This window comes from Sphaeroforma arctica, assembly GCF_001186125.1.
Source record: "Sphaeroforma arctica JP610 unplaced genomic scaffold supercont1.347, whole genome shotgun sequence".
NCBI lineage: Eukaryota > Ichthyosporea > Ichthyophonida > Sphaeroforma > Sphaeroforma arctica.
In genome coordinates, this window is record NW_014040211.1 from 29,236 (window position 1) to 43,118 (window position 13,883).

The window sequence follows — 13,883 nt, forward strand, 5'->3', positions numbered from 1 at the left end:
GTGTGTGTGTGTGTGTGTGTGTGTGTATGTATGTATGTATGTATATGTATATATACCTGTAGAGCTAAAATCTTTCTACCTGATAGCTAATAGTTATGACATACTGTTCGACGATGTGTAATAGCATGTATTTCGTACACATGTACATAGGCATACATATAATCAATTTTCACAACTGTACATGTATAGGCATATTTGAGAAAATGTATATATATGTATATGTATATATACATATATATATATATGTGTGTGTGTGTACATATATATAAATATCTTTATATATATACATATATCATGTGTATATATATATGTATGTATATCTAGATCTAGATCTGTGTCTGTTAGAATACAAATATGTATATATTTCCATATATATATATATATATATATGTGTTATAATATAATATTAATATTCTATATATCTAGATCTAGATCTGTGTCTATTAGTATACAAATAAGTATATATATACATGAACATATGTATATATATATATGTGTGTGTGTGTGAGTGTTGATATATATATATATATTTGTATTTATATATTTATGCATCTATGTATATTTTTATGGTTGTGCGTGCTGTATGTATAAATGTGTGTGCTAAAGTGCGTGTATTTTTATATGTATTCGTTTTTATATTTCAAGAAGTAATATTATGCATATAGATTTACATATTTATGTGTGCGCATTGCATTCTATAAAAATATTCTCATGGACATCTGACACCTTTCTATGTGTGTATGAAACTATCGAATTAGTTGAGTATGTGTATATATATGTGGGTGGGTGTGTGTGTATGTATGTATTGAATAGTCAACAGATTTTGCAAACAGAAAATGGAAGTGTACACAAATTCATTTGAAGCAATTTATATAGTACATGATCATATACTGATAGTACAAGTATATGAAGACAACAAGTACGTACTTTCAATTGGCTTTTATTTTGACAACTTTTAGCCTTTATAGCTATATGCGGATCGGTACGGCAATAGCAGACACTTACGTGTTGCTAAGCATGTACGCACGACAATGGAAGGTCTTTGTTATACCATACAATGCCGATTGTATGCTACGGGCTATAGGTCAAAACTAATAACAAACTGTGTCTTGTATGAGTTAGAGATGGAGAAGGGAGACATGCGTGAAACCAACCTCGGTACCAAAGGACGCGCCCTAGCCGATGAAGAAGACCAACTAGAATCATCCCAGCAAAAGGTACGTACCAATGTGACTGAGGAGTTGCAAATTACAACCAGCAGGTAAAACGCCGTGTTTCCATCTGTGTACGCTGGCACCCGCACTAACTATATACATTAAGCGATGTAAACAATTTTGATACGCGCGAGCGGTTTTATCATAGAGCTAGGGTAATGACTTGGAAGACATCTGTATAGTTTATCGGTATAGATTTAGAAGTCACCTGTGTATTACAGGGCACACTCTTAGCTCCCATGGTACAGCACTTGCATAGTCAGCTATTATGCGCCTATGTTCAGAACCTCGGCGTTGTGCTACACGATATTGGGAGCTCTATCGGTGGCACCTCCGATGTAAATAAGGATAGAGTCATGATCCATGCACTGAGCCTCACGCGTGTGAGTTCAAATTTACCGAATATCAGGCCCCACTTGTGACGTCAGTATATGTGTGTTTTGCACGTGTGTAGGGCCTCTCTTTAGGTGTTCAGCTCCAATTTTAACCTTTTATGTGGCTCACCAAAAGTGCTCAGGAAATGTGGGTTGGATAGCTAGTGGGGTTGAATTAAAATGCGGATATCAACTCAATCCTATCCAAAAATTACTTAAAGGCCAAGCAGGGTACAAAAGAGCTTGATGGAGATTATGAAGAAGAAGAAGAGGATGAGGAGGGAAACGAGGTGCATGACAGTCACAAACAAAGTGACGAGGGAACGAAAGAGCTTGATGAAGATAAGGAAGCAGAGGTGCATGATAGTCACAAACAACGTGACGAGGGATCAAAAAATATTGACGAAGATAAGGACGGAGACGTGCATGATGGTCACAAGCGAAGTGACAAGGGATCAAAAAATATTGATGAAGATAAGGAAGAAGAGGTGGAAAAGGAAGGAGAGGTGGATGACAGCCACAAACAAAGTGACAAGAAACACAAGTCAAAGGTATGGCAGCAAGTCAGTCTTCTGCAATGTTACACAATCATCGACACTCCATGGCTATGATGTGCTTGATAGGCACTAGATATTATATGCATTCTGAACATGTATTGCATCTCTCAAAGTGTTAATTATACAACTCTACTTATATGTATATGTATGTGACACCCCGACGTGTCGAGGACACGTGAATGGTATAGCTGTGTATGATTGGGGTTGAGCTGCAAATGCCTACTAAATCGTATGCCAAATGCTCGCTAGGCCAAGAAGGAGACTACAGAGCTTTACGAAGAAGAGGAGGAAGAAGAGGAGGAAGAGGTGCACCACAGCCATAAACACAGTGACAAGAAGCACAAGTCAAAGGTGTGTGTGTAAGTCTGTGTTGTAGAATGCAGTGAATTCATCAATGCTACTCGCCTTTGGCACATACATTAGACACTCCAACTACACACCCTAGATGCACAGCAAGGAAATCCCATTTCAAAGTCAGACTGAGATTTATCAGTCTCTATTTTTCTATCGATATACTCGTTGTCAGTGATGTGGTGTGCCTAAACAAGTCACGAGAAAACTTTACGTCCGACCTCATACTGGCCTTCTAATACCATCCGTCTGGGTCCTACAAATGGCACTCTAGAGCACTGACGTGGATCACGCGGTACGAGAGTTCACCATGGAAGATCCGGCTACTATATTTGTAATGGGCACTTTCTTTGGCTTCCATACCTACCTCCACGAGGCCCATCTGTTCAACTACACCAAGCAGTGCAAGGTGCCCTGCCGCTTCATCACCAGGTAGGAGTTGAGTATATCGTAGCACTCATCGCACTCTAGTTAGTACATACATCTATGATAGATACTGTGTCTTTGTCATTACCAGATAAGTGATGAGTGGATCGTGGCACTCATTGCATACTAGTTAGTATATATCTATGGACACGATGCTATGGACACTGCTTGCGTCTCTGTCATCATCAAGAAAGAGTTGAGTACATCGTAGCACCCATTGCATTCTAGTTAGTATATATCTATGAACACGTTACTGTGGATACTGTGTCACTGCCATCAAGAAAGAGTTGAGTATATCGTAGCACCCATTGCATTCTAGTTAGTATTTATCTATGAACACGTTACTATGGATACTGTGCTTCTGTCTCTGGTATATAGACATGCTGGTGTCGAATCTCGTTGTAAGTGTATTGATTGCATATGCATATTGAAATATTTAAAGTCGATCTGTGAGTATGTATACTCACAATCCATGTAAAACATCAACAATACAATTCGGTTTCAAATGTACGCTAAACCCACGCTATTTGTAAACAGATTTAACCCCAAAGAGAAGAAGTGTGTAACTCATGCGCCCCGCGACGACACGAGAATACCATACGGAGACTGCGAGAACGCTTTGGAAGAAGCGGACATCGTTCTTCGTCATAAGCAGTGGAGATACTTAAGCGCAGCCGAGCCACACAAGGTAAAGTCTATACTGTACGTATAGTATACTGTTTTCTAGGGGTCTTCATATACCCCTAAAGTGCCCGTATCTTGGTTCTGTGCGTGTGCCTATGGCCTGTTTGTTAGTACGTTCTCTGTCGTAGTCGTTATGCTGCGAGTTTTGCCAACAAACATCATAGCGACACACAGATTGTCCACAGTATAAATGTATCTATAGTTCTATTTTTACCTGGATCTATAAACGCCGTAGCGACACACGGATTGTCCACAGTATAATGTATCTATGGTTCTATTTTTACCTTGATCTATAAACACCATAGCGACACACATAGATTGTCCACAGTTTAATGTATCTATGGTTCTATCTTTACCTGGATCTATAAACGCCATAGCGACACACACACAGATTGTCCACAGTATAAATGTATCTATGGTTCTATCTTTACCTGGATCTATAAACACCATAGCGACACACAGATTGTCCACAGTATAAATGTATCTATGGTTCTATCTTTACCTTGAACCATCGGGTCGCCGATGACTAACCTCTCCCGTCGATGCCCACGAAATTTCAGGAAGGTCAAAAGACGGCTTTCCTGACTATTGAAAGCGGACACTATGCACCAGATCTGTGGGACAACCGCCGCCTGGGCCAAATTGAGATGACCTTCAGGAAGAAGGCGGACATCCGCGTCAACTACTTCTCCAACGAATTCAGAAGTGTATGTTCAATTGGAGTGCATGGTGATTGCCGTGGTGTGCTTACTTGTGTGTAGTGATGTGTTGTTAAGGTCATCGGAATGATACATGCTACTACATGGATGCTTCTAGCTATAGGTTAAGTGACGATGTATGCGATGGAAGCCATACGACGCCACTAATATATCAACCGAGAATCGTTTTTCATCACCATTCTAATGATATACGAAGAGGCTACATTTATACATATATGTGCAGGCTACTAGAATGAATTAGTGAGAAACACGCGCGGTCATCTCGTTTTTCAGAAGCGCTCGATCGCTGACAAGCACTGCGACAAAGGCAATTCATAAGATCACTCCTATTCATGGGTTGTATCATGTCCATTCCCTGCAGATTCCCGATCTCTACCACAAAGTGTCTCATTCGCTCGTGAACAAAGCGAAAGTGGGCGGTGACATGGCACTGGCCACGGCGTTCATCTCCAACTGCATCAAGCACAGAGCCGACTATGTGCAACGCATGGAGAAGGCTGGCATGAGTGTAGATATGTATGGCCTGTGCGATGTGCTCAGAAACAAGGATGAGAATAAAGACATCAAGAAGTATGCGAAGGGAGGACGGATGAAGAAGGCGGACCGCAAGCAGTTCCTGAGTAGCATGCACAAGTTCATCCTGGCGTTTGAGAACAGACAGGTCGACGACTACGTGACCGGTAAGGTGGGAGTGTCGTGTTACCTCGTTTATCAATTTTGATACAAATGTGTAGTAGAGTACGTAAGCACCACAGGCATGAATGAGAGTGTGAACTTATTGCCTTTCCGAGTGTGTACCTGTGTGGGGTTGGTACTGTCGCACGCACTTCTACAAACCCTTCTGGAGTTTTTGTGCAGTGAAACTTCCAGTGCGCATGTCGTTCAGGTTGATTTTCTGTAGCTGTCAGTCAGTCTACTGCATTCTTCAACTTCTTCACCGTATGTACTCTATATATATATATATATAACGTATATGTGTATATGTATATGTATTTTTTACCAGGCTTACTTTCCCATCCCCAAGAGATGTGTGGAAGGCATCCGCAACTTTTATCCGCCACATTAGATATCTGAACCGTGGCATACATTTTCAAACAGAGAAATTCTTCCAGGCGCTCGTGTCAGGTGCGTTGCCTATCTACCGTGGAGCCCCGAATATCAAGGAGTACGTTCCCAATCTGGACTACCCATCATTCATCAATGCGGATGCCTTTGAGACCCCGGAGGACCTCGTGAAGTACATGAATAAGGTGGGTAGCTATATGTGACACTGGTTCTATACAATGCCACACACGCTTAAAACTATATGTATTGGAACACGTGGTGGATAGCATCATAATACACGAGATAGTCCGATTTGAGCTCCGCCTCGTGTGTGCCCTGCACGCGTAGGTTATAATTTTGTCCTCGAGAGCGGAAAAAGGGCTAGCGATGTGGAAGGTGTTTGGTGGGATGCCTACATGTATACGTAATTCAATGCGCATGCACACCAAATGCGGTTTGCTTATCAAATATTGAGCTTGGCTTCTTGGAAAGGTTTTGGATTGTCTTAGTCTCGAGCAATATGTTACCCATCTACTTAGCTATCCCTGATGCTTTCATTGAGATGATGTTGCACCTACAGCGTTTTTTGTATGTAGCTTCTGTATAACATAGCAACCACAAAGCTCCATACCACACGCCTCCCTGCCTCCCTGCCTCCCTTACGATGTGATGTTCAGTGTCGTCAAGTCAAACAGTCATTAGAATATTACTACTACTATGATATGAGTATCAGTACCCGCGGGCACTACCAAACCAACACCACGGATAGTCTGTGGCGTACATTGATTGACAATCGCTTCTGACCGCTTTGCTTGGCCTATGCCACATGTTTGGACCGCTGTAGGTGGTAGCCAATCAGACGCTCTATGACTCGTACTTTGAGTGGAAGAAGAAACCGTTCAGGAAAGAGTTCCTGGATTTGTTTACCTGGTCTCGCGATACCATTCCATGCAGGGTATGTTTTCTTCTTCTTCTTCAGATTTTGCCTAATTTACCCCGTATTACTACTTATATAACTGTTTCATATAATTGCGTGTTTCAATGTGCACAAACACATGTAGTCAGGTGTTCACTGGTAACGTTTTTTTAAAACGTACACAGGCGTATACTTTGTTGCGTGGGTTACTGCACTAGCGTCGTTCGGTTGGTTGTAATCTGCATTTGCACACCAATCAACCCAGTCTCTTAAGTCAGCACTGACACGATTTCTTCGTTGGCTGTTGTAGATATGTGAGTATGCTCAGAAGCAGTACGACGTGCAGGGCAAACGCTATTTGATTGACGGCCGTGACTTGGCCGAAGAAGCTCTAGTGCACTACATGCAGGAAACAGACGACAAGCATGCATGGAAGGCACAGGAAGGCTACAACTGAGTACCTATTACTCGGTCAAACGTACATATATAGCTTATATAGGTTAACAAGAGAATATTACACTACGATACGTGTAATTTAGCATAAAGTATAAAGATGAGCAACGTTAATAGATAGTTATAATTGTGTGGTCTTGTCAGATTTCTGATATGTTACTCAACCATATATATATATATATATATAGTGTGTGTTTGTGTATTTATATTTATATGTAGACATACGGATATTTAGTTGTATTTGTGTTTAAATAGATGTTTGTCTGTCTGTTTATATATATGTATATATTTATGCTTGTCTGTATATATGTCATTTTACATACACATATGTCTTATTTACATATACATCCAAATATATATATACGTATATACATACACATAGACATACATAGACAGTTCTTTGTGTGCGTTCCTATGTGCGCATGTATACAGATATGTGCTCATCCATACGTGCTCGTGTGTTTATGCATATGTGTGTACATACATAAACTCTCATATTCTTTTCATTTACATGTGTGTGTGTGTATTTATATATTGTATTTACGTACATAAATATGACGTGTATGTGCATATTTTTTACAGATGTGTCATATACATAATATATATATATATGGTATTGATATTTCAACTAGAAAATAATTCCTTCCTGTCGTGTGTATCTATATAAGCTACGTGGATACAGCCATTGGCATTACATTCGATTTTTGCGCATGAGAGTCTGCGAGAACCCGAGAGTGTCAGGCTGCTAGCTCCATCACCCCAATTCACAAATACTGAACAAGGCACATTGTTGCTCACGCCTGCGTACCACATATTATAGTGTGTTCGGAAGCTAAAGATTTTTAATATCCCATAAGGCCCACGATACTAATTCGCTAATAACAGGTGCTGACCAACCCATATGTGCACAACTGTGCAGTATCGAAGTCTTCAAGCATGTTATAATAGTTTTTAGAAGTTGAGCAACAGTTGGATAAAAGTACAACAAGAAATGAAAGATACGAATTTGGGATTACAGCCAAAGTGAACTGTTATGAAAAATTCTAGCAAACTTTGAAACTAGAGCGCAATGAAATGGACCGTTGAATAACAATATTTATTCGAGTTTAATCCTCAGCTGTAAACCCAAAACGAGACCAGATCCTGAAAATATACATTACGAAAAGGTGAGAACAAAATCTGGTCTGGTTCTGGGTTCTTCCAATCCCTATTAGATATGAGAGTGAAATTTCCGGGCCGCAACTTTGCGAGCCGGGTTCGCTAATGCGACCGGTGTACTTGGACTCGACACCTGTCCTAACTCACTTATGAACAGGTCCGTTTCATCTCGCTCTCAAATTAAAGTAGGATGGGGTAGGCTAATTCTAGAGTCGACGACGTTTACTTCCATAGCAACGACACTTTGTTGAAGTAGGGCTGGCTGGGGGATTGCTACCCTTCTGAGTTTTGAACGCCTTGAAAGCGGTTCAAACATGACCTCGGCGTCGAAGCCTTAGCAGCATAGCCAGTGCCATTAGTGAAAGCCTTGAAACCTCAATACAACCATCTGAAGATGAAGAACATTGATCCCACCGTCTGCGAGTACCGACTCACGACAATGACATAAAATGTTAAAAATAACAGCTGTTTTGAAGAAGAAGAAAAATAGGAGTACTTTACTTCTTTAACATTCGGGTACCACTTCCGGGAAGAGGGGTGTATCACCCCGCTCCCCGGATGTAGTACTTTTATACGAGAATGCTTGGCATTTTTCGCATGTAAGGACGTATATCATGCTCATAATATTCATCTTTATTTCTTTGTACATTATATGTTACAAGCGTGGACCAGCTATAACCCCTCATTTACATCTTCACGAGGAAGATGGCCGATGATAGACTAGACGATCGAGAACAGAACGGCGGCAATTCGATCCTTTTAGAGATTGGACGAGCAAGACAAACTCGTCGAGAAATCAAGGCGACCGGATATTGTTCCAGGCTCCGAAGAAGCCAGCGTATATCAGCTAGAATAACCGTTAGGTGACGTCTCCTCAGACAGTCATCTTCGCCAAACTTTGCGAGCCGGGTTCGCTAATGCGACCGGTGTACTTGGACTCGACACCTGTCCTAACTCACTTATGAACAGGTCCGTTTCATCTCGCTCTCAAATTAAAGTAGGATGGGGTAGGCTAATTCTAGAGTCGACGACGTTTACTTCCATAGCAACGACACTTTGTTGAAGTAGGGCTGGCTGGGGGATTGCTACCCTTCTGAGTTTTGAACGCCTTGAAAGCGGTTCAAACATGACCTCGGCGTCGAAGCCTTAGCAGCATAGCCAGTGCCATTAGTGAAAGCCTTGAAACCTCAATACAACCATCTGAAGATGAAGAACATTGATCCCACCGTCTGCGGCTGTCTTATTGCATCTCTATAAGCTCTGTCGTTATTTTAGCATCAGCTGGTAGGTCGAACTGTCAAGCATCAAGTCAACATGGTAAACATTCAAATGGCTCGCAAGTGAGTCCAAGGCTATTCACATCCGCACCAAGTAAATCCAGCGGCGACAATAACAAGTCCAGGGATGTAGTCTCAACGCGCCCGATGTGACTCATGGCACGATGTCTGTCGGCAACGAAATTTTGGTCGTAAGATGAAACAGATTGGTTGTTCTCAACACAGGCTATATCAGCGGTAGTAGCCATCACATCTGGATCCGATGAGAGACAATCATACTTCCGGCGTCAATGGGTGTCACACAGTCATCTGCAAAGGCAGCATACATTAGTGATAAGACTCGCTCACAAAAGGCATATACACCTGAAGTATTCAAGCACTTGCAGGAAGCAAACAAGAATGAACACGAATTGGCATTGTCCAAAGCATATCTTCCTCCCCCGCCGCCGAAATCCGTTCCAAGACCCCCCAACGATCCTAAGAAAACGGATGTGGATCTCTAGCCACTGTACTTATCTGTTCGATCCGAGGCAAAAACATGGAGAAAGCACCAGGCCAGCAAACGGCTACTACAGAATATCAAGTATGGGGTTCGACCCACATGGAACGAATTAGGACCTCCAGCGAAGAATCTGACAGGCTCATGGATATCGAACCCGGAAGTAACGGATTTGATGAGCCAGACCGAACTAACCAGGTTAGCATCGCAAGGGGTAATTCGGAAATATCCCGAATCAGAGGCTTACTTGATTCATCGCGCCTTCATGGTCCTGAAATCCGACGGCATTCGCGCCCGCCTGATTCTCGACCCCAAATCTATCAACTTGCACGCAGAGAAGTCTAGATTCCGAGCCGAAGGATTGGACAAGCTTCATCAAGTAGCTCGTCGGAAGGATCTGGCGATGAGTACAGACTTTCAAAACGGTATTTACGCACTCGCCGTCGCCGAACCCAAACTACGGCGGTTCCGAGATCACTTGGGACAGCTTTGGTGCTTCATGGCACTGCCAATGGGGTATATGAATTCCCCACATTGCTTCAACAAATTGATGAATGTATTTCGTCGGATCTGCCACAAACGACACATAAGAATAAATGAAGTTGCGATGTTGTACTATTCTGCTTCTGGGCTCCAGGCGCAGAATAGTAAAACATCGCAACTTCATTCAGCTAGTCGTGGACTCCCTTGGACTGCAGCTAGCGAAGGCAAGGGTCATTGGCTGACGCCAGTGACTCGGTTGATCTACCTTGGGTTAATTATCGACCTCCGCGCGAACACGCTCGAACTGACCCCTGTTTTCAAAGATAAAATGAACTCCCATACAGCGGCAATAGTCAGCAATGCATTACGCAACCAACGCCAAATACGAACCAAATTGTGGCAATCCTACCTCGAATGTCTTCATTGGGCGAGTTTCGCAATTTTGAATCTGAGACCCTTTCTAGCCGATCTACAGCGATCCACGGATTGGAGCAAATGAACTAAGCTCCGACTCTCTGGAGCGTAATTGAGTAAACTAGAAGAAAAAAAATACTCTTCTGGTGGAGCTCTTCCATCCCCGATCAATATGGTTACCACAAGCCAATACGGATTTGACCTCGGATGCCAGCAAAATAGAGTATGAAGCAAAAATTCACTTCAACAACAAGACCCACACATTTTCCGGGTAATGGAGTCCTCGCGAAGTACTCAGGCCAATTTCAGTTTTGGAACTGAAAGCACTAGTGCTAGGCTTAGAATACTTCCACACCCATCAATTGATCACCAGCCGGACGCACCTTCTGATGCTAACCGACTCCAGCACGGCCTTTCATGCCTTGAGAAAGCGCCGGAGTCAATCTAAGTTGATGAATGCACAGTTACGATGACTCACATGGTACTGCCACAACCAGCAGATTCACTGGCCAGTGGCCTTGGGCTACCTTCCAGGGAAATTATTGTGGGCATGCGACGACCTTTCGAGAGTGGTGGTCTGTTGCGTTATCATTAGACCGCCCGTGCCACTACACTACACACATCAGCTTTACCTCCGATGGGCAGTAGCCCTACCCCCCTCCAAGCGCACGTACGATGCCGGACACGTATTACCTGGACTTAGCGTTTCAAGTTCACCTTCATACGTTGCTCCCTTTCCAACCCAAATGGAAACAGAACGTTCCGCTGATCGCCGCGCCGGATGCTCTCCTGGGAGAAGTACTGTTGAAAGTCGATGCTCAATTACAACCGGCAGTGCTGATAGTTCCCTATTGGACACGGGCAATATGGTGGGCGAATATACTTCATCACATGGTGGATTACGCTTTACTTCCGCTTGGATCCGTCCACTATCCAGTCGACGTTCAACATGTCCTAGGGCGAAGCCTGCCTCCATCACTGTTTTACGACCCTTCGCACGGAAGCGATTTGTTGTGCCCTCCGTTAGACGTGAACCGAATCGTGACCTCCCCCGGGTGGTACCAAGAGCACGCGCGAAACGAGTGACCATCCGACAGAGCATGTCTGCGGATGCTATTACTCAATCTATTCTGGATGGTGGACTCGAGCCCAATACGAAAACCAGCTATGCGCGCGCTATGTGATATGTAATAAGCCGGGCCTCCACATTAGACTCTATGTTATAAACGTACTCTTAAGCAGTACGTAAATTATAAACGTACTCTTAATAGTACGAGGAACTTAAGTTTCATAAATGTACTCTTAATAGTACGAGAAACTTAAGTTTCCTAACTGTACTCTTAATAGTACGAGGAACTTAAGTTTCCTAAATGTACTTTTAATAGCACGAGGAACTTAAGTTTCCTAAAATGGCTTTTAATGGTTTTATTAATTAATACCTTTTCCATTTTACATATCCGATATTTGGACGAGGCCATTAAAAGGCCTCAGTAAAATACCAAGCATAAGAGTTGGTCTAGTTCTATTAATTGAACTATATTTACTTTCCAACTTTATTTATATCTGAATACTTCGGTAGCGAGATGGCTCAACCGAATATAGGTTTCTAGGGACTATCAACGTTACCTAGTTGATCCTCCGATCAGCCAACCAGATGTGCCATTCTGATGAAGGCTAAGTCGGTAATTCTTGATAAGTGGCATGTTATTGCTTAAGATAATAACTAAGGACATCAAGAGTATTATTTTATTTTTTTCTTCTAAAGATAGGACTTTATGAGTCTCTCGGATTCGCCCCAATGAAACATACCATAGTTTCTAATAGAGCGACAACGAAACACTAAATAAAATTCCTTCGGCGGAAACAGTACTGAGAGGATTATATATAGGCAATGTCTCAGCCTCACAATCCCTCACAGTATTGCTGTTTTCACGAGGCATACCTAATTTTACTAAATGTCTTATTTCGTTCATCTACTTTGATATTTTCGCGATACTTAGAATTTACCTACGTGTTTATTTATTCTAAGGCGTTAATATCGCCTTGAGAGACCGAATCTTACACATTTTAAAGTTAGCAAAGGTATTAACTACTTAGACTACTTAAACGTAAAGGTAGAAAACTACAACAATTTTTTCTTGTCCAAGCTAGTCCTTAAGAGACCAGCTAGCAGTCAGAATTTAAGATTATGACCAAGAAAGACAATACTTCTTCTAAGAAGCGTAGAGCTGAAAATAACATTTAACGCGACCGCAGAAGAGGACAATCAATCCGTAACCGAAATCATTGCTACTGGTATTAATAACCAGAAAAATACAACAGAGAAGGGTGAAGACACCACATTAAGAGAGATGTCCCCTGAAGTAAAAGCCCGCGGGCCAACTATTGCGTCTGCTTCGAAGCTTACGTTTACGAAGCCAAGAAGTCACGCAAAAGGATCGATTAAGACGATCCCTACTAAACCTGATGAGAACACTCAGAAGGATCTAACTCCAATTACGGAGAAAGGAGACAACCCGCTTAAGGGAGAGGATGAGAAGGAAAGCTCAGAGAGCCGACCCGAATCAGAATCAAACCAGCCATCGCACATATGTAAGTTGATCGATGAGAACACTGAACTTAAGAATTAGTTAGCCACTCTTAAGAAGCGAATGACCTCGCAGGAAAAGGCGGTGGTTAAGAAACCGCGGGAGCAGACCGATCAAGGGTACGTATCCCAGGCAGACCTCAAACGAGAGACCCCAATATACACGTCCACGTGAATCTACTCAATTTACACGCCCTGTTAAGAAGGTGCGTGCGGAGCACAAGGAACCTGCATACAAGCAAGTTAAGAAATGTGCTGATGAGAAATGTGGTTATAACATGTACCAGGTAACACCTAACGGCTACTGGAACGGAAAGCATGCCCAATCTTGTAAACACTATCTTACAAAATGCGATAAATATGAGAAGACCAATGGCTACCACACTAAATCGTGTAACGTCAGACCCGACATTAAGCTGGACTGACGATACTACCGGGTACAATCGTTACACAGACAGTACAACGACTCTTTAGATGAGCGTGTCATAATCCCTGTATATTGCAATGGAAATAAAATCCTTGCGTTGATTGATCCTGGTTCAGATATTTTATGTATATCCGATCGCTTTGCATTAATGAAAGATATCGAAAGGAGAACACAAACAACTCACCTCATTTTAGCTGATGATAAAACTGCTAAGTGTGATACCATGGCCACAGATATTAAAATCTCCCTGGCCGATGATAGGAATATCACTACCCAAGCTGTGATAGTTAAGATGTCACA

At 42.3% G+C, this 13,883-nt stretch overlaps 3 protein-coding genes across 3 annotated transcripts; 2 read left to right on the forward strand and 1 right to left on the reverse strand.

Annotated features, from left to right (window-relative positions):
• Positions 1 to 1,124: 1,124 nt before the first annotated feature.
• On the forward strand, positions 1,125 to 6,848 carry SARC_05442 (hypothetical protein; the record flags this gene model as incomplete). Its single annotated transcript, XM_014300697.1, has 11 exons — positions 1,125 to 1,217; positions 1,436 to 1,597; positions 1,810 to 2,139; positions 2,395 to 2,496; positions 2,771 to 2,928; positions 3,460 to 3,610; positions 4,167 to 4,313; positions 4,687 to 5,005; positions 5,424 to 5,575; positions 6,214 to 6,324; positions 6,596 to 6,848. The coding sequence occupies 11 exons, from the start codon at positions 1,125 to 1,127 to the stop codon at positions 6,740 to 6,742; spliced, it is 1,872 nt and encodes a 623-aa protein (XP_014156172.1). The 3' UTR covers positions 6,743 to 6,848.
• Positions 6,849 to 9,463: 2,615 nt separating this feature from the next.
• On the forward strand, positions 9,464 to 9,676 carry SARC_05443 (hypothetical protein; the record flags this gene model as incomplete). Its single annotated transcript, XM_014300698.1, has 1 exon — positions 9,464 to 9,676. One exon carries the CDS (start codon positions 9,464 to 9,466, stop codon positions 9,674 to 9,676), a length of 213 nt encoding a protein of 70 aa, XP_014156173.1.
• A 1,592-nt stretch (positions 9,677 to 11,268) lies between these two features.
• Positions 11,269 to 11,671, reverse strand: SARC_05444 (hypothetical protein; the record flags this gene model as incomplete). The annotated part of the gene is made up of 2 exons (XM_014300699.1): positions 11,269 to 11,358; positions 11,396 to 11,671. The coding sequence occupies 2 exons, from the start codon at positions 11,669 to 11,671 to the stop codon at positions 11,269 to 11,271; spliced, it is 366 nt and encodes a 121-aa protein (XP_014156174.1).
• Between the last annotated feature and the right edge of the window lie 2,212 nt (positions 11,672 to 13,883).